General features: G+C 46.2%; 1 protein-coding gene across 4 annotated transcripts in view; it reads left to right on the plus strand.

Annotated features, from left to right (window-relative positions):
• The first annotated feature begins 12,404 nt into the window (after positions 1-12,404).
• Positions 12,405-21,548, plus strand: part of SFPQ (splicing factor proline and glutamine rich) — a 29,491-nt gene continuing 20,347 nt past the window's right edge. The window contains exons 1-10 of one of the 4 annotated variants that reach the window (XM_073666006.1): positions 12,406-13,441; positions 13,730-13,918; positions 16,323-16,624; positions 16,735-16,830; positions 16,941-17,137; positions 17,437-17,521; positions 18,064-18,178; positions 18,885-18,930; positions 19,022-19,137; positions 19,909-19,977. In XM_073666006.1, coding sequence (XP_073522107.1) covers positions 12,491-13,441; positions 13,730-13,918; positions 16,323-16,624; positions 16,735-16,830; positions 16,941-17,137; positions 17,437-17,521; positions 18,064-18,178; positions 18,885-18,930; positions 19,022-19,137; positions 19,909-19,950 — 2,139 coding nt within the window. In that variant the 5' untranslated portion in view covers positions 12,406-12,490 and the 3' untranslated portion in view covers positions 19,951-19,977. Of the gene's footprint in view, positions 13,442-13,729; positions 13,919-16,322; positions 16,625-16,734; positions 16,831-16,940; positions 17,138-17,436; positions 17,522-18,063; positions 18,179-18,884; positions 18,931-19,021; positions 19,138-19,908; positions 19,978-21,548 lie in introns of all 4 variants that reach the window. The other 3 variants (XM_073666004.1, XM_073666005.1, XM_073666007.1) reach the window with 3 other exon arrangements.

Raw genomic sequence — 21,548 nt, forward strand, 5'->3', positions numbered from 1 at the left:
TGCGATTACAGCGATTCCAAATTCATAACGGGTTTTTATGATTGACAGCCGTCACACACTAAAAAAACCTTTTTTGCAAAGACTAGTTTTTGCATCAACATATTTTGAGAGCTATAATTTTTCCATATTTCGGCCGACAGAGTCATGTGATGGTTTGTTTTTTGCAGGACAAGTTGACGTTTTTATTGGTATCATTTTCGGGCATGTGACTTTTTTTGATCGCTTTCTATTCCGATTTTTGGGAGGTAAAATAAACAAAAACTAACAATTCAGGATTTTTTTTTTTTAAGTCGTTTTGCGTGTGATAAAATTGATAAGGCAGCTTTATTCTTCGGATCAGTACGTTTACAGCGGTACCACATTTATATTTTTTTATGTTTTGGCGCTTTCACACAATAAAAACTATTTCATAGAAAAATTAATTTTTTTGTATCACTTTATTCTGAGAGCTATAACTTTTTTATTTTTTGGCTGGTGGACCGGTATGGCAGCTTGTTTTTTGGCGGGACAAGATGAAGTTTTCAGCGGTACCATTTTTATTTACATTCCTCTTTTTGATCGCGTTTTATTCCATTTTTTGTTTGGCGGTATGATGATAAAGCATCGTTTTTTATTTTTATTTTTTTACCGTGTTCACTAAAGGGGTTAACTAGTGGGACATTTTTATACGTCAGGTCATTGTGGACGCGGCGATACCAAATATGTGTCCTTTTATTGTTTTTTTTCCATAATAATATGTATTTATGGGTACAGTATATTTTTATTTTTTGGGGGTATGATTTTGTTAATTTTTTTTTATATTTTTACAATTTTTTTTTCTTCCCTTTCTGGCATTTTTTTTACTTGTACACTATGTCCCACTATGGGACTTTCACTTTTTGCAGCCTGATCGCTTATATAGCATAGAGATGCAGCAGCATGCCTATGCTATATACAGCCTGTCAGCGCTGCATGCAGAAGCTACTTTGGTCGCGCACTGCGCATGACCAAAGTAACTTCCTGCCTCCTGGTGACCCGGATGTCACCATGACGACATCGGGTCACCATGACAACGACCGGGACCTGGCAGAGACAGCATGGGACCCCGGAGAGGAGGTAAGTAAGCAGCAATTACCTCCCCATGCTCCTGGAATGCTGCGATCGACTTCGATCACAGCATTTCGGGGGTTAATGTGCTGGGAGCGGTGCGGCACATACAGGGTCGGACTGGGGTGTCTGGGGCCCACAGGGAGAACTGACTCTAGGGGCCCACCTACAGCCATATGCAAATATCTGTTATCCGCTATCCCTGTTATAGTGAAGCATTGACTGGCGGCTCCTGCACATCTACTGTGCACCACTATAACTGGGATGTACAATTACGGTAGTTTGCATTAAAGGGCTTCTTTGGTTAAAACAAGTTATCACCGATCCATGGGATCCACAGGATCGGTGATCACTTATTGATCGTTTGGGTCCGAACATTGGAAAACACGCCTATCAGAAGAATGGGGAAGTTTCATCCCTGACAGGACACTTATCCCCATTTTAAAATGCAGCTTCCAAAAAAGAGCAGCGCTCACAGTCACTGAGGGAATGACTGGATGAGTGCTCGCATCTCACATGCCGCTCCAGTCTAATGGGGAGAAAAGCTCCACATTCTGCCGATTGTGTCCCAGCAGTCAGACCCCCACCAATCAATATCATCCCTGATCCTGTGGAGAGGTGATTACTTGTTTTCACCAGAGAACCCCTGTAAGTGCATCTCTGCCGCTCTGGTCCAAGTATTTAATCTCTAAGGCTGCGGCCCCACTATCAGTATTTGGTCAGTATTTTTTCTCAGGAGTGGGAGCCAAAACCAGGTGAGGAACAATCAGAGAAAAGGTATAATAGAAACAAGTCACCAATTCTGTATTTATCACCCACTCCTGGTTTTGGCAGCTACTCCTGAGAAAAAATACTGACCGAATACTGATGGTGGGGCTGTGGCCTAATGGAAAAAAATCTTTTCCTAGTTAATATCAGCAAGAACAAAATGACTGCCATACACAGCACAGTCCACTATATCAACACCAATAATACCACATACAAAAGAGACAAATATCGCCACACTGTAATGCACACGCCCGGGCTGAGCGGCGTGTGCGTGTGATTGTAGTGATTCCACTGGACCGTGCCGGAGAGTGAATGCCTGGAGGGGCTTAACTAGGTATTCACCCGATCCGACGAGGGTCGCACGACGGCATACGACGCCAGTGCACCAAGGAGGAACCGAGCAGAGGGACCAGGTGCTACTCCAGGACAGACCCCGGACACGGCTGTTGACCCACACAGGGGAATACAGGAACAGACTGGTAGGCTGGCACACAGACTGGTGGGTATAGGCAGGCACGACTGGTATGCAGGCAGGCGGGTATGCAGGCAGGGGGGTACAGGCAAGCACAGCTAGAGTGCAGACAGGGAGGCACTAGCAGGTAGGAACACAGGCGGGATAGGACCCAGTACACACTGGGACTCAGGAACAATACAGGCAGAGGGGGACAGGCAAGCACAGCTAGAGTGCAGACAGGGAGGCACTAGCAGGTAGGGACACTGGCGGGATAGGACCCAGTACACACTGGGACTCAGGAACAGAACCACAGATGTGGCGGACAAACACAGCAGAGTGAGGCCGCCCAGAGAAGTGAGCGAGAACAGGGCAGGACAAGGCCGCCTGGAGCGGTGAGCAAGAGTAGAGCAGGACAAGGCCGCCAGGAGCGGTGAACAAAGGGTCAGAGCTGAGCGAGACTGCCGGAGCAGTGAGCAAGAGTAAAGCAGGACGAGGCCGCCTGGAGCGGTGAGCAAGAGTAGAGCGAGACTGCCGGAGCAGCGAGCAAAAGGGTCAGAGCGGAGCAAGGCTGCCGGAGCAGCGAGCAAAGGAGTCAGAGCAGGCTAGAACCGCCGGAGCGGTAAGCAAAGGAGTCAGAGCAGACTAGAACCGCCGGAGCGGTAAGCAAAGGAGTCAGAGCAGACTAGAACCGCCGGAGCGGTAAGCAAAGGAGTCAGAGCAGGCTAGAACCGCCGGAGCGGTGAGCAAAGGAGTCAGAGCAGGCAAGGCTGAGTAGGGGGGACAGGGCTCTGTTCACACGGAACAGACAGGAAGGGAAAGGCAGAGCCAGATACCCACAGGGTACTTGCAGTGAAGTAGCGAGTGGACCACAAACTCACAAACGGGAGTACAGAGACAACAAGCAGGAGTTAGGTACGAGTTCAGACTCTGCAGAAAAAGGAAGGGAACGGACATAGAGGCAAAACAGGTAAAGGATAGGAGAGAGTACAGACTGGAACTGAGTGTACGGACGAGACCTACACTGCAGCGGGACACAGGAGCGGGTCTGGGAATACGGCCCCCAGAGAGGCGGGACGAACAGGCAAGAGCGTGTTCAGACAGGACAGACAAGATACAAGAGCAGGTCTGGGTAATCGGCCCCCAGAGAGGCGGGACGAACAGGCAAGGAGCGTGTACAGACAGGACAGACAAGATACAGGAACGGATCTAGGTAATCGGCCCCTAGAAGGCGGGAGGAACAGGCTAGGAGCGTGTTCAGACAGGCCTGGAAATACAGCCTCCAGGAAAGGCAGCAGGCAAGAGTACACAGACAGGACTCAGTTCAGACACAGGAACTGATACCGCAAGGCAGGAGACAAAGACAGGACTCAGCTCAGACACGGGAACTGATACCGCAAGGCAGGAGACATAGACAGGACTCAGTTCAGACACGGGAACTGATACCGCAAGGCAGGAGACATAGACAGGACTCAGTTCAGACACGGGAACTGATACCGCTAGGCAGGAGACATAGACAGGACTCAGTTCAGACACGGGAACTGATACCGCAAGACAGGAGACAAAGAACGGGACCTGGCACCTTCAGAGTGAAAGCACACACTGAATGAAACACTATGCTCAGGCAGGGATAGATGGGAGCAGCTGAGCTATATACCAGGTGACAGACAGCAATAGGCTGAGGACGCACAAGGGGTGTGACCCACAGCAGGTACAAAAAGCAGGAAGTGATCGGGCGCCGCCCTTAAGCAGCAGAAACAGACACAAACAGACAGCATGGAGGGAAGCCAGAGAGACATTCTGGATTGGAGATCAAGTGCGCGCTCTTGCACAGTGGGAGATGGACCACCATGCAAGGACGCCGCCAGGTATGTTACACACACCATGACTAGATTACATATTACCACCACATAGTGACCGAATAATACTACATACAAGGAACAAATACGGCCACACCATGACCAGACCTCATATTACCACCCCAAAGTGACCAAATACTACAATACTGATCATGAATACAAACCACAATACTAACAACACTGTTATTACCACCAGTGACATTATACACAGGAGCTCTGTATATAGTGTCAGTGTACAGGTAATACAGGGATCACCAGTGACATTATACACAGGAGCTCTGTATAGAGTGTCAGTGTACAGGTAATACAGTGATCACCAGTGACATTATACACTGGAGCTCTGTATTTAGTGTACAGGTATTACAGTGGTCACCAGTGACATTATATACAGGAGCTCTGTATATAGTGTACAGGTAATACAGTGGTCACCAGTGACATTATACACAGGAGCTCTGTACATAGTGTATAGTGCACAGGTAATACAGTGGTCACCAGTGACATTATACACAGGAGCTCTGTATATAGTGTACAGATAATACAGTGGTCACCAGTGACATTATACACAGGAGCTCTGTATATAGTGTACAGGTAATACAGTGGTCACCAGTGACATTATACACAGGAGCTCTGTATATATTGCACAGGTAATACAGTGGTCACCAGTGACATTATACACAGGAGCTCTGTATATAGTGTACAGATAATACAGTGGTCACCAGTGACATTATACACAGGAGCTCTGTATATAGTGTACAGGTAATACAGTGGTCACCAGTGACATTATACACAGGAGCTCTGTATATAGTGTATAGTGTACAGGTAATACAGGGATCACCAGTGACATTATACACAGGAGCTCTGTATATAGTGTCAGTGTACAGGTAATACAGTGATCACCAGTGACATTATACACTGGAGCTCTGTATATAGTGCACGGGTAATACAGTGGTCACAAGTGACATTATACACAGAAGCTCTGTATATAGTGTATACATAATATAGTGATCACCAGTGACATACACAGGAGTTCTGTATATACTATATACACACGTGGTCAGAATTGTTGGTACCCCTCGTTTAATGAAAGAAAAACCCACAATGGTCACAGAAATAACTTGAATCTGACAAGTAATAATAAATTAAAAATCTATGAAAATGAACAAATGAAAGTCAGACATTGCTTTTCTGCTTCCACTGAATTAAAAAAAATTAAACTCATGAAATCGGCCTGGACAGAAATGATGGTACCCCTGAAAATAATGTGACAAAAGGGACATGTTAAATAAAGTTGTGTCCACTAATTAGCATCACAGGTGTCTACAATCTTGTAATCAGTCAGTGGGCCTGTATATAGGGCTACAGATACTCACTGTGCTATATATAGGGCTGCAGATACTCACTGTGCCTGTATATAGGGCTACAGATACTCACTGTGCCTGTATATAGGGTTACAGATACTCACTGTGCCTGTATATAGAGTTACAGATACTCACTGTGCCTGTATATAGGGTTACAGATATTCACTGTGCCTGTATATAGGGTTACAGATACTCACTGTGCTTGTATATAGGGTTACAGATACTCAGTGTGCTTTTATATAGGGCTACAGATACTCACTGTGTTGTTTGGTGACATGGTGTGTACCACACTCAACATGGACCAGAAGAAGCAAAGGAAAGAGCTGTCTCAGGAGAATAGAAAGAAAATTATAGAAAAGCATGTTAAAAGGTAAAGGTTATAAGACCATCTCCAAGCAGCTTGATGTTTCTGTGACTACAGGTGCACATATTATTCAGAAATTTAAGATCCATGGGACTGTAGCCAACCTCCCTGGACGTGGGTGCAGGAGGAAAATTGATGACAAATCGAAGAGACGGATAATATGAATGGTAACAAAAGAGCCCAGAATAACTTCTAAAGAGATTAAAGGTGAACTTCAAGCTCAAGGAACATCAGTGTCAGATCGTACTATCCACCGTTGTTTGATCCAAAGTGAACTTCATGTAAGACGACCAAGGAGAACACCATTGTTGAAAAAAAAAATAGTAAAAAAGCCAGACTGGAATTTGCCAAACTACATGTTGACAAGCCACAAAGCTTCTGGGAGAATGTACTATGGACAGATGAGACAAAAATTGAAGTTTTTGGCAAGGCACATCAGCTCTATGGTCACAGATGGAAAAATGAAGCATATCAAGAAAAGAACACTGTCCCTACTGTGAAACATGGTGGAGGCTCTGTTATGTTCTGGGGCTGCTTTGCTGCACCTGGCACAGGGTGTCTTGAATCTGTGCAGGGTACAATGAAATCTCAAGACTATCAAGGGATTCTAGAGAGAAATGTGCTGCCCAGTGTCAGAAAGCTTGGTCTCAGTCGCAGGTCTAGCAACAGGATAATGACCCAAAACACACACAGCTAAAAACACCCAAGAATGGCTAAGAGGAAAACATTGGACTATTCTGAAGTGGCTTCTATGAGCCCTGACCTAAATCCTATGGAGCATCTTTGGAAAGAGCTGAAACATTCTGGAAAAGGCAACCTTCAAACACGAGACAACTGGAGCAGTTTGCTCATGAGGAGTCGGCCAAAATACCTGTCGAGAGGCGCAGAAGTCTCATTGACAGTTACAGGAATCGTTTGATTGCAGTGATTGCCTCAAAAGGTTCAACAAAATATTAAGTTAAGAAGAAGAACCATCATTTCTGTCCAGGCCGATTTCATGAGGTTAATTTTTTTTTTAAATTCTGTGGAAGCAGAAAATCAATGTCTGACCTTCATCTCTTCATTTTCAAAAATTTGTAATTTATCAGACTGAAGTTATTTCTGTGACCATTGTGGGTTTTTCTTTCATTAAACGAGGAGTACCAACAATTTTGACCACGTGTGTAGTGTAAGTGTACATGTAATACACTGACTCACCAGTGATGTCTCTAGGTGAAGTCCTTCATCTTCGCTTTTCTTCTTCATCTGGCACAGACAGCCATCACTTCTTCCAGCCAGGAATCATCTCTGCAGAAAATAACACAGTTATTAATAACTGATCTCTTCTAGAGAATATTCCCACTTTCCCCCCCCGACCTCTACACTACACCAGTTGAAGAAAAAAAGCAACATAGTGCCGTCCTGCACAGTAACAGGACCTCTCTTTTGTCCCATCCCATGGAAAACAATTTCCTAAAAAGTAAATTATATTACAGAAGTAATAATGTAATAATAATTGGAATCTAAAGTAATAATGTTCCCCACTGGTCACCATAAACTAATAAAGTATGTTTCTCAATCTGGCTCCCAAACAGTAATTAAGTCCCTTGTCTAGCCAGGCACCCCCATATGTCCCTTCTGGCCACCATTTGTCTAGTGTGACCCCTCCATATATTTATCCTAGCACATGTGTATCGAGCCTGCCCCCTCCCATATACCCATCCTAGCCCCCCCATGTGCCAGTCTGCCCCCCCACATATCCATCCTTGCCTCCATGTTTCGAGCCTGCGCCCCCATATGTCCCCCCCATATATCCTCCATGTGTCCAGCCTGCCCTCTACATATTCATCCTGGCCTCCATGTGTCCAGCCTCTCCCCTCATATATCCATACTGCCCTTACCCCCTGCATATATCCATCCTGACACCCCCCATATATCCAGCGTGCCCCTCCATATATTTATGCTAGCCCATGTGTATCGAGCCCGCCCCCCACACATATTCATCCTAGCCCCCCCATATATCCATCCTGGCCTCCATATGTTCAGCCTGCTCCCCCCCCCCATATATCCATCCTGGCCTCCATAAGTCCAGCTTGCCCCCCCCATATATCCATCCTGGCCTCCATATATCCATCTTGCCCCCCCATATATCCATCCTGCCCCCCCCATATATCCATCCTGCCCCCCATATATCCATCCTGCCCCCCATATATCCATCCTGGCCTCCATGTGTCCAGCCTGCCCCCCATATACCCATCCTGCCCACCCCCCTTTGCCTGGGTCCACCTTGGTTCCCCCTTGTGTGTCCTGCCAGGGCTCCCCCTTGTGTGTCCAGCCAGGGCTCCCCTCCCTTGCGTGTCCAGCCAGGGCTCCCCCCTTGCGTGTCCAGCCAAGGCTCCCCCCCTTGCGTGTCCAGCCAGGGCCCCCCCCCTTGCGTGTCCAGCCAGGGTTCCCCCCTCGTGTGTCCAGCTTGGTCCCCCCTCGTGTGTCCAGCTGGGCCCCCCCTCGTGTGTCCAGCTGGGCCCCCCCTCGTGTGTCCGTCCAGCTGGGCCCCCTCTCGTGTGTCCGTCCAGCTGGTCCCACCCTCGTGTGTCCGTCCAGCTGGGCCCCCCCTCGTGTGTCCATCCAGCTGGGCCCCCCTTGTGTGTCTGTCCAGCTGGGCCCCCCCTTGTGTGTCTGTCCAGCTGGGCCCCCCCTTGTGTGTCTGTCCAGCTGGGCCCCCCCTTGTGTGTCTGTCCAGCTGGGCCCCCCCTTGTGTGTCTGTCCAGCTGGGCCCCCCCTTGTGTGTCTGTCCAGCTGGGCCCCCCCCTTTTGTGTCTGTCCAGCTGGGCCCCCCTTGTGTGTCTGTCCAGCTGGGCCCCCCCCTTGTGTGTCTGTCCAACTTGGCCCCCCCTTGTGTGTCTGTCCAGCTGGGCCCCCCCTTGTGTGTCTGTCCAGCTGGGCCCCCCCCTTGTGGGTCTGTCGAGCTGGGCCCCCCCTTGTGTGTCCTGCTGGCCCCCGCCTTGTGTGTCCAGACCATTACACACACACACACACACCTCTTACCTTCCTGCGATCCCGTGCGGTGTCCTCCTTCTCCTGAGTTGCGCGCCTCCTTCACAGCAGGCGCATGACGATGACGTCATACGCCGGCCAGCGAAGGGAGACGCGCAGCTTCAGCTGCTTCACTGGGACGTGTGTCGCGGCGGTTCAGGTAATGAACGCTGCGTGCGCGCGTCCCTGCATACACTGTGCCTGCGCTTTTAAAGGGCCCGTGCCCCTTAAAACCGCAGGATTTTTTTTGTTCTCTTCTCCCCCCTCTACTCTGCAGCAGGGGCGGGGCCCACCGGGAAATTTCCCGGTATCCCGCCAGCCCAGACCGACCCTGGGCACATAGCACAGCCTCTGTGCGGGAGAAATCGCCAGGGCGTAATAATACGTATCTGGCCCAGGGCACAGATACGTATTAGTACGCCTTGGGTCAGAAAGGGGTTAAAAATTCCCCCAATGTATTTAACCTGTGGAGAAAAGATTTTTTCTAATTACCTTGCGTTGTCTTTATTGCCTGTGAGTGGCGCTATCACTGGCCGCTCACAGGCATCATGCGACCCTCGGCTGCAGCCGGCCCTGGCTTCTGCTGATGTCACGTCAAGTGAGGCGTGACTCAGTGGCTTGCTCCCCGCAATGGATACTGGGCTGTTGGTGGGGTTGCCCCGTGCGTCACACCCAGCATCCACCATGTGCTTTCCCAATGAATGCAGGAGCGGGAAATCGCGTGGTGGATGCTGGGACGTGAGCCGCGGGGTAACCCTGCCAACAGCCCAGCATCACGCCTCACTTGACGTGACATCAGCAGAAGCCAGGGCCGGCTGCAGCCGAGGGTCGCGTGATGCCTGTGAGTGATCAGTGATAGCGCCGCTCACAGGCAATAAAGACAACGCAAGGTAATTAGAAAAAAATCTTCTCTCCACAGGTTAAATACATTGGGGGAATTTTTAAATAGTATTGGACAACTTCTTTAAATAAAATGTCCCTGTGCTGAGATAATCTTATAAATGTGCCCCTGCTGTGTACTGTGTAATGGCTGTGTCTGACTGTGTACAGAACATATCACAGCTCCTGCGCAGGGGAGGAAGCAAAAGACAATACAGACATTACAGCGGGGGATCACAGAGGATCCATTTTGTGAGGTAAAACATTTCATGTCTATTTTTAAACAATATTTTACCTCACAAAATGAATCCTCTGTGATCCCCCGCTGTAATGTCTGTATACTCTCTTGCTTCCTTCCCTGCCCAGGAGATGTGGTATGGTCAGACCGTATTCTGTACACGGTCAGAAACAGCCATTGATTAAAATTAACTTTTGTTTGTGGGAAAACCCCTTTAAGGCATATCTGGTAGACATCTCATACATACTTATGACTGGAATACCCCTTTAGGCCAAACATACACGTGCAGAAAGCTGGTATGCTGTATAGCTCCTTTCAATAGCTAAGAATCCCATCTTTGTATAATCTGTGAAAGACAATAAGGCTTGAGGAGCTTATGAAATGAGCTCAGACCAATGAAACAGACAGATGCCCTGAAAGGACATCTGTCTGTAGGATCAACTTGTTTACAGGCAAGTAGATCATAGAGAATTGAAAAAATTATACCTTGATATATGCGAACTGATGAATTGTTCCTGACAAATCTACATTTTTATTAATGGGTACATGAGCGGTTCAAGGGAACCTGTCACCAGAAATAATGCAATTAACCTGCAGATATGCGGTTATTCTGCAGGTTAACAGTGTTATTATGCTGCCCGATGTCTGCACACAGCCAAATGCAGCGGGGAGAAAATAAGCTTTATTCTCCCCGCCAGCATTTGGTTTCAGTCATGGGGATGGAGCCGGCGCTGGTTCAGTCACCGCTCGGAGAATACAGAGGCCGCTGAATCCGCGCCCCCGGCGCTGACTGATAGCTGAAGCCCAATCCAGAGGGAGTGTCAGTCAGCGCCGGGGGCGCGGATACAGCGGCCTCTGTATTCTCCGAGCGGTGACTGAACTAGCACCACCCTGGCCTCCGCCTGTTTGACTGAAACCAAATAAAGTTCATTTTCTCCCCGCTGCACTCGGCTGTGTGCAGGCATTGAGCAGCATAATAGCGCTGATAACCAGCAGATTAACCCCATATCTGCAGGTTAATAGCGTTATTTCTGGTGACAGGTTCCCTTTAAGATCTATGGGCCAAACACTGATCTCCTCAAATATCTGCTATCAGAGCTTATTTTAAATGAAAGGGGGTGTTACCAGTGTGAGACATGCTGATCAGGAAAGCAGAATGTCAGTCATTACATATCACATTGGTAATGCCAATTTTAATTAAACTAAGCTTTGGAGGCAGATTCTCATGCAGATCAGTGTCCGGCCCATAGATCTTAACAGCTCATTTACATACTTAGAAACAAAACGTGGATTTCTCTGGAATAAGACATTGGATCGCAGATATCAAGGTATCATTTTATTCAACTTTCTATGACCTACATGCCCATATAGACAGCTTAGCAGGGTTGATTGGATATGACATACACGCTGGAGATCTCAGATCTCTGCTCTGAGTGAATTTGGGAGAAAATTTCTATAATGTGCACTAAGGAATTTGTTGCTGATATTGCTTTTAGACAGGCCAATAAGCCTGGGAGTGCTCGACTATCCTCTAAACATGCCAGCAATCACCTAATAAATTTGTTTGTTTGTGGATTTTTTTTTTAGCTGGCTTAAAAATCATAGTTCTTGGCAGCACATCATCCTGTGTAAACAGGATGTGCTCTGGAGAACAATACTATCCCATGTGCACAGAATGACCGCATCACTGATTGTTCTGCACACAGACATGTGGTCAGCTGGACTAAATAGGTCAGTAAAGTACTTCTGATTAGCATGCAAGTAGCTAATCCATGGTGGTTAAATGGTGGATGGGGACCCAGCATAAGGATCCCACATCTGAAGCAGTGCATTAGTATTGATAGGGGGGAGACAGGAGGCCATCCGCTCCTCCGGCATATAGTGCAGTGCCCCGACTCTTCACTAGGCCTCATTCACACATTACTATTTGAATGCCAAACCCAGGAGTGTCTCCAAAGCACAGAACACCTGTCAATCTCCCATGCACAGTTTTTCTCTGCAAGTTCCACTCCTGGTTTTGGCATCCAAACACTGAAGCAACATTACAGCTACAACACAATGTTACACTCATATTGATACAAATGATCTGATTTGTGGCTTTCTGTTTCTGCGTGAAAATGAATGTCCATCCATTAATCTATATAAACATGCAAGGAAAATGCGACACTACTTCCGTCCATTCACAATTCGTAGAGAGCATATAGCAGACTCTTTATTGGTTGTTAGATCTGTTAATCATCTCAGCGGCCAATCATTGCTGGAGTTGTAAAGGCTAAGTCACGTTGCCTCTTCCGGTTAGCTAAACCATCAACCAATAGGCTTCTGGAGTCAGTTGGCAGGCGCTGCCTTATTGGTTAGTATTCAAGGGGGCGTACTCAGAGACTTACTACATAAGCAAAGGACAAAGCCACCTCGCATTCTTCGCCTGCGACGCCATTTTGCAGTGACGAACGTTGTAACGAATCTTAGACAACGATGTCTCGTGATAGATTCAGAAGCCGTGGTGGAATGGGCGGCGGAGGAGGAGGAATGGGGATGAACATTTACCGTCGGGGTAATGGCGTCCGAGGAGGTATGGGAGGTATAGGAGGCATGGGCGGCATGTCTAGCTACCGTGGACAAAGCTACATGGACGCCAACCGCGGCCCGGCGGCTCATCAGAACCAGAACAAGCCGCAGCAGAACCAGCAGAAACCGCCGCCGCAGCAGCAACAACAAGCGCAGAAGCCCGCGCAGCCTCCGCAGCAGAACAGCCAGGAGCAGAAACCCGCCGCCCAGGAGCCCCCAAAGACGCCCCAGACTGCGCAGACCCCCGCGGCCAAGCCCCCTGCAGCGAAGTCCCCCGCGCCCCAGACTCCAGCTGCCAAGCCCCCTGCCGCCTCCCCGCAGACCAAACCCACACCGTCACCCCAGCAGCAGCAGCCAGCGTCCTCCGCCGCGCAGAAGCCGGCCACCCCGAATCAGGCCCAGAAGCCGCCGCCGCCTAAAGCCACCCCTCCCCCCAACCAAAGCCCCGCTCAGCCGCAGGCCCAGCAGCAGCAACCGCAGCAGAGGCCGGCTCTGCCTCAGCAGCAGCAGCAACAGCAGAAGCCTGCTGCGCCCCAACAGCAGCAGCAGAAGCCTGCTGCGCCCCAACAGCAGCAGCAGAAGCCTGCTGCGCCCCAACAGCAGCGGCCTGCTGCGCCCCAACAGCAACAGCAGCGGCCTGCTGCGCCCCAACAGAGGCCTGCTGCGCCCCAACAGCAGCAGCGGCCTGCTGCGCCCCAACAGCAGCAGCAGAGGCCTGCCCCGCTCCAGCAGCAACAGCAAAGACAGCGGCCTGGGCCCAACCCTCAGCCCGGCCAGAAGAGGCCGCACCAGTCCAGATTCCAGTCACACCCGCCGCAGCCTGAGGTGAACGTGGACGAAGAAGGCGGCTGGAACGACGTAAGTGACATGTAGTGTTATACGTGAGGCACTGTGCGGCGAGACGGCCTTCATCTTGTGTGCTGCAGGAAGTCTATAAAATGGCGGCTGGGGCTGTGTCGTCTTTTGTGTCGCCTCCATTTTGGGTGCAAGCCCCGCCCACCGCCGTGTGTAGCCCGGGAGGGGCGGGTGGCATACAGGGGCGGGGTTATCAGGGGGAATGTGTGGCGTCTGTAGCGGACAGTGCGCAGTCTCCCGCTGTGCTCGGGCTCCTGCCTGCCGCCATCTGGACCTTTCCTCTTCCTGCAGGGTGTTCGGGCCACGCTGTCCCTCCTGAAGAGGCCTGGGGAGAAGACGTACACGCAGCGCTGCCGGCTGTTTGTCGGGAATCTCCCTACTGACATCTCTGATGACGAGTTCAAGAAGCTTTTCGCGAAGTATGGAGAGCCGGGAGAAGTGTTTATTAACAAGAGCAAAGGCTTCGGCTTCATCAAGCTGGTGAGGTTTCATTACTTGCTGTGTACATCATCAAAGGTGGGGGGTGATCCTATCCCAATACACAGTATATGGGCTAAGCGACAGTGAATCAGAAGAACTATACCATATTTCTAATTGGAGGGGTTTTCTAATACAACCATATACCAATCTACAACCATTCTCCAGGAGTTGGTGGTAGTACACATTTGCCCGAGCCGTTGTACATATATATTACTTGGAAGGAGTCTTCTAATGACAAAGTCCAATGTGACTGTTAATGTAACTTGTAAATATGCGGTGACATGTCGGGTCTGTGTGGCGCAGACTCTGCGGAGCCTGTATGAAACCAGCCGCTTTACATAGCTGCCATCTACTTTCTGATCGCAGTATTTAACATTCAGATGTCAGTTTCTGATGACTGCATATAATGGCATGTTCACCAGTATGAGGCCAAGGGGAACCTATGGGTTGTCATGGCAACTAGAGCAGCCCACTGTAGGCCCTTGGCAGGGCCATCCTGTGAGGGCTTCACAAGAGCATTATTTTTCACTTTATACTGCTAGTCTATGGCATTGAAGATTACAGTATTAATATTGGGCAAAGTGTGGGCCACACTGGCCCTCTGGCTGTTCCAATCCAGTCTGGAGGGGCTGAAAACAGGATGCAGACAGCGCTGAGTGTATTGATAAGAGGGGTCAGGACCCCTGCCGATCAGCTGGCCGGAAGTACTCTTGTGGAGCTGCTCCATCTTCTGGTAGTGGCTGGGGCTTAGTACTGCACATCTGCCTCCTGTTCAAATCAGTAGGAGGCGGATGTGCTGTACCACTATCAAGGCGGGGCAACTCTGCAAGTAGGTACTTCTGGCTGCCCATACAAATAACAGCATAGCAGCTGAAGTGTCAACTCCAGCTGATCAGACATGGATAGGGCATCAATGTAAAAGTAGTGGACAGCTTCTTTAAATAAACTAACCTGCGTTTTCCCCTGTTAAAATAAAACATGTTTGGTTTGTCAAAGTATGAAATTAATTGACCTGATTATTAAACAGTGTAATGAAAAATTGATATGCCAGATTTTTTTTGTTGCCACAACTCTGCAATGAATGAAATTGGCAATTAAAACATCTCTATCCCAAAATGAATATATAAAATGTCCTAATCTATGAAAATGTCAGCTTGCTGTGAAGGAAAAAGATTACATGTCTTGTAAAATGACAACACAAGTGAGAATTTGTTCTCCCACTCAAATAAAAAAACAAAACTAGAAGCTTGGTATTGGCATCCTCTTACTGACCTGCAGGAATCGTGCTTCCTGGCTTTACAGCAGTGAACACTCAAGGCAAAACACAAACTAATGTGCAATTTCACCATACTTTATTTTCACTACATTATGGTAAAATGAATGGTGTTGTACAAAACTACAATTTATCCCTTTAATAAAAAAAGCCCTTGTGGCTTTGTCTACAAAACAAACCTTCGCACAGTGCTTTGTTTCCTCCCGGCCGGGTTTGTCTTCTGCTCCAGTAACTCCCGGCACATAACGATAAGGTTTTCTGCGGCACTGTGCTCATAGAAACCCGACCGGGAGGAAACAAAGCGTGGTCTATAAGAGCTGCGTTTTGCGCATGCTCCGGGAGGTGAGAAAGGAAAGTGCACGTAACAGCGCCCTGTGACGTGCGGGGGAGGGGGGGGGGAAATGGGAACTAGGCTGATAGGTGGTGATTTAGGGGAATAATCAGATATATGCTCATTGCTTGGTGTACCCCAGATGCCTGTTGAAAACCAAAAATAGAAAATTACTTTTCTCTGCAATCAGACCTCTACTATGGGCCATACAGGTAAGTATAGATTTACTCTTCTATAACCTGTATGCCCATAATAGAGGTCTGATATCTCCGAGGAGTTAACAGATTCCCTTTAACCAGTTAAATCTCAGTCGTGACATGCATCAGGGTCTTCAGCAAGCCCACAGCTGTCATGGCAACCAATTGGCGCCTTCAAATGAGATGCAGGGGAGCTGATGGCAGGTTGGAACAGTACATTCCCTGGTCCTCACACTAATGTGAATGACGGCAGCATTCAATAGGGTAATGGATGCTGGTGGAGCTCTGCTCCACTGGTAGGTGTTGGAGGCAGGCTGAATAAAATCTGCTGGGAAAGATACTGACTTGGCCCCTGTACATGCTCTAATTAAGGCCTGGTCAATAGAAAGGAAATACCAAACTGTTAGTCTTCAGTTAAGGTGCAGAGAAACTAGTACTTGACACCTGGTCCCATGATGGCACAAAGGCTAAGACCATAGTTATCTGTGCCATTTTCAATCTTGTGTGGCTGAATTAGAACTGGACTGCTATATGCCAACTAAATGTAGTTATATGATTAATTACTGTGTGGTTTAAAGTGTCCTTCCATGCTTGTCTCTTCAGGAAACTAGAGCACTGGCTGAGATTGCCAAAGCAGAGCTTGATGATTTCCCAATGAGGGGCCGTCAGCTTAGAGTACGGTTTGCCACCCATTCTGCTGCCCTTTCTGTGCGAAACTTGTCTCCCTATGTATCAAACGAGCTTTTAGAAGAGGCCTTCAGTCAATTTGGACCAGTTGAAAGGGCAGTAGTTATAGTGGATGATCGAGGGCGATCCACTGGAAAGGGAATAGTTGAATTTGCTGCCAAACCAGCTGCCAGAAAGGCCTTTGACAGGTGTTCAGATGGAGTGTTCCTTTTGACCACGTAAGTCTTTTGCTTGTGAGCAGTCTACTGGTCTGTGTTCAGTATTTTGGTACATCAGTTTGTAAACCTGCTGACGTAACTTTGTTTTGTTTCTTATACACGCCTTAAAGGACACCCATGCCTGTTATTGTGGAGCCCCTGGAGCAATTTGATGATGAAGATGGGCTTCCTGAGAAACTCGCTCAGAAGAATCACTTGTATCAAAAGTGAGTCTGAAATCTCGACCATGCTCTTGCAAGTGTAGTCCACAAGATTATAGACTATCAGGGCAGTAAATGTCCAAACAGTATAACTTATCCAACAATCTTTTCAACAGGGAGAGGGAGGTACCACCTCGATTTGCCCAACATGGCTCCTTTGAGTTTGAATATTCCCAAAGGTGGAAGTCCTTGGATGACATGGAGAAACAGCAAAGGCAACAAGTGGAAAAAAACATGAAAGAAGCTAAAGAGAAGCTTGAAAGTGAAATGGAAGATGCTTTCCATGAGCACCAAGCCAACCTCCTTCGACAAGGTTGGTTTTAGACATGCTGGTAGTAATAGTACATTAGGCACCTTCTAAGAAAGTGCTTGTCAAAACAATGCAGTTTGTGCTGTTCACCTAAGTGACAATGAGATTGGCAATTTTGTTTTCTATTAAAATTTTCCTGATGCCTGTAGTCCTAGAAGTATAGCTGCACTGACAAAGGTTGAATCTTTTGCCAGACAGCTAGATCTTTCATGTAAACCGGAGGCTAGTCTTCAGTCTGTTGCCTTGTGTGGTAAATATGCACTTATCTAATTTTTAAAAATATGCATCATTTTTTTTTACAGATCTTATGAGACGTCAGGAAGAGCTTAGACGGATGGAAGAAATTCACAATCAAGAAATGCAAAAGCGCAAGGAGATGCAGTTAAGGTAAACACGATTTGATGAAACTGGTTTAATGCCGGAACTGTTGCACACAATTTTGCAACTTTTCAAAGCTTTTTAAAACACCAGGCTGTGCTAATTCTTCTGACTTTTGGTAGTTTTTCATGCAATTTTTGCCTGGCTATGACTTGGTGGCACAGGGTTGTGGTGATCCTTACTCATCAAATTCGTAAGGAATGCCATAACTTGTCTGATTTTATGCTTTCTATTCACTGACTAACATAAGACTTGTGGCAAGGTGCACACCATGCTGCCTTAGGGGCTTGTTTTTATAGTCTGACATGGTCCAGTCACTGACTGCCACTTTGTAGGCACGTGTCAAGCAGGACAGCTCTTTTGTCAATTTATTCATAAAATCCTAGGCAAAGCAGAGTTCTGTCAAAATGTAATCCAGAATTGCAGTCCTCATAAAATGAGTACTAATGAAACACATGTATACAAATCTTTAACGTTTTTAGGCTTGGCACTTTTGGTCCCATGTACAGTAATAAGCTTGTATTAAGCTCAAGAAATGTTCTTTTACACAGACAAGAGGAGGAACGACGCAGACGTGAGGAAGAGATGATTATTCGTCAGCGTGAAATGGAAGAGCAGATGAGACGCCAGCGAGAAGAGGGCTATCGTATGGGATACATGGACCCAGTAAGTGTTAGTGTTTCGGTGAAATTTCTAAGACGCTTGTCTTTCCTCATGTGCAGGACCTTAGGTATCCATGGTTACAGCCACTGGTATAGTGACAGCTAGTTGCTAGTGGTCATAACCATGGATACCTAAGGTCCTGCGATGGCTGCACATGAGGAAAGAGATAGCGAATCAAAAACTATACTACATTTCTAATTGGAGGTATTTGCTAATATTCCACCTACATATTGGGATAGGATCTTGGAGATTGGAATACCCCTTTTTAAGCTTGTTGCATGTGCATTTTTCAGTTATGGAGCAGTAGATTTAATAAATAAAGGTACAGATTGTCTCATCTTTCAAGGATCTTGACAAGAAGAGAGATGGAGGAGGAAGGGGGACTGATTGTTGACTCCCTCTGGGTCACATGATATCTATTCTGACTTGCTGGTACATTGGGTTCTGTGTGACCTGGAAGTGGTTTTACAGTGTAAATCTATGGAGCATTAGAATGAGGTGCCAAGCTTACATTGTAAAAGCGACTTCCAGCTCGTGCATAGAGCCTAGTGTGATCTGGCAAGCTGAAATGGCTGTCATGTGACCAGATGTGCTGGAAAGTGGAAGGTGGACGATTGAGTATATTAACATAAACTACATACACATTTTCACAGGTGTAGCCAAAATAAATTACACTGTGCTTTTTTAATTAATTTAACTTCCTTCACAGAGGGAGCGAGATATGCGCATGGGAGCAAACTCTATGTCCATGGGAGGTGAGAGATCACTCATTTGCCTTGTACAAAGCACAGTCAAAAAAAGTTAACTGCTTTGCATTTGCCATTCACTGATTTATTTATTTCAAAGATCCATATGGTGCTGCAGCACAGAAGTACCCACCTATAGCACCTAGCATGAGCTATGATGGCAGCCCAGGTGTTACCCAGGCTGCAATTGCTTCATCACTTATGGCAGGCGAAATGGTAATGTATCCAACTGTGTTCTAATAGTGATGATAGCAGACTGTAACTTTAATGACCAGCTAGTAAAGGTTAATGCTCCTCAATTGACATTGCAATTATAGTTGCACTAGTCTAAATATTAAAAACAAAACTCTGGGAGTTTTTTTTTTTTTAATTTGTCAAATCCAAAAGCACCCATTTTAGTCATGGTGTTTTGACAATAGGTAAGCATTTGTCACAATGAGTGCAGGTGGTTTGCATCTTGCAGTTTTCTACTCCATATTAAACCTTTGATTTACCCTTTTTGTGAAATCAGTCTTGCATTGTACAGTATTTGTCTGGAGTACTAGGTTATTTTAGGCAGGTTATTGACGGTCACTATACTGTAATGTACATCTATGCCAAGTCTGCTTGAAAAGAACAGACCTTCAGTATACAGGGAGTAATGAGCAAGGTTTCTTTTGTGACCACTCTTGACTCTAGAAGTTCAGTTTAATTTGCTGCATTCCTTCTGTTCTTAGCCCATGCTTTTCACTTACTAATATTCAATGCACCCTTTGCATAGGTTAACTATTATGACTGAACATTGACTTTTTTGTTAACAATTTTGAACACTGCTCATGAGGGCATATCAATGGGAATGGCATTTTTCTGCTGAAGTTATGGGTGCCTAGTCTTGTGTGGTGCAGCCTGCATGCAACCCACAACACAACTTTTTTTTTTTTTTTATTATTTTTGTAAGGAAAAACTTTGCATAACAGTGGTTTAGTTATGTTTCCTATATACTTACAGGAAGCCAGTTATGCAGCTTCAATCATATATGGGCAATATTAGATGTTTCCAAATGTAAAGCCTGATTCGGTAAGAAAAGCTGCCACTTAACATAGTGACTATTATACATCTAGTATATAAAATGTGTTTTTTAAATCTCTTACCACCACAGCAGAATGTTATTTTTGATTGACTAAGTGTAGATAATTGTTAAACCAGATATAGACCTCATACCTTCATGAGACATGGTGTGACTTTCGTCCCTGGATTTTCCCTCAATTTTTGTAATAAATGTAACTAGGTGTATTTGCTTAATATCCCTTTCAGTAATTATCCCTGCACTCATTATCCGAATCTTAAATCAGGGGCTGTAAAATGCAGGTGGTCCACTCCCAGCTGTGCTATATCATAGCCATGTTAGATGGTCTGCTTCATTTCTGCAGACTTGGTTTAGATGAGGGATTGGGGGCTGTTCTGTCCAATGACTTAGTATTTATTACTGTTCTATAAAACACTTGTTGAGAGCTACTGCAATCAGTAGAGTAAACCGGGTGATCAGATGGCTGATTGTACACTTGCGACCGCAGGGGAATGCCATATCTTAAACTCAAGGGAGGATTTGTCTTAAAATACTATAGTTTATATTTAATGCATTGATTTTTTGACCACAACAGTCCTAAAAGAGCCTATGAAATGTCACTGACACCAGAGAATGCATTGCTCATGCATTCGGCCTTGGTTTGTTGGATGTAATTAGATTCACATGGCTAAACTCTAGATCAGGGCTTCTCAAACTTTCTACTGGGCCTCGCTAGTTGTCAAAGGCAATGCAAAAGTACTGCTTTTCACTGTTTCACTATTTTATATATTTTTTTTTGTTTAATTTTGGCACCAGCTGTATTTTGGCACCAGCCATTGACCTTCATTGGCTGATAATTCCTGTTCTGTAAAGATCATCTTCCAGATATTTCATTACAGGCAGGATTACAATAAAAGTATCACTTAAATGGCTTGTCCACTACTGGACAACACTTTAACCCCTTCATAACTACGTCCATCCCCTTTCCAAGAGCCATAACTTTTATCTTTTTACATGTCCAGCTGTATGAGGTCATGTTTTTTTGTACGATGAGTTGTACTTTTGAATGACACTTCATTTTCTCATGTAATGCACTGGAAAGTGGTTAAACAATTCCAAATGTTGACATTGCAAAAGGGCAATGCCCCTTTTTTTGTGCACTATACAGCAACATGATTCTCCAGGTCAGTATGATTATGTAGATACTAAATGTTTTTTTTCTTTGTTTTTCAGAAGTTTTTAAGTTTTTGCATGTTGAAATTTTCCGATATCCATAACTTTTCAATTTTTGGGATGTGGGGCTGTGATGGTTTAGTGTTTTTTTTTTTTTTTTTTTTTTTTTTTTTGTTTTTTTTTCATGCCATCACGGACGTTTTTACTGATTACAATTTTAGGGAGACCTTTTGATCACCTTACAGCATTTTATTGTAATGTGGCAGCCCAAAAAACTTAATGCTATCCTTTTTAGGCTATGTTCACATTGTGTTTTTCACTCAAGCAAAACCTCCTCTCTTGGCAGCAAAGAAGCAATGTAAAAAAAAACAGGTTTTGCTTAGTTTTTGCTGTGTTTTTTTATGCACTT

Source organism: Phyllobates terribilis, unplaced genomic scaffold, assembly GCF_046119375.1.
Source record: "Phyllobates terribilis strain yellow unplaced genomic scaffold, ASM4611937v1 Scaffold_2__4_contigs__length_985480577, whole genome shotgun sequence".
Lineage (NCBI taxonomy): Eukaryota > Metazoa > Chordata > Amphibia > Anura > Dendrobatidae > Phyllobates > Phyllobates terribilis.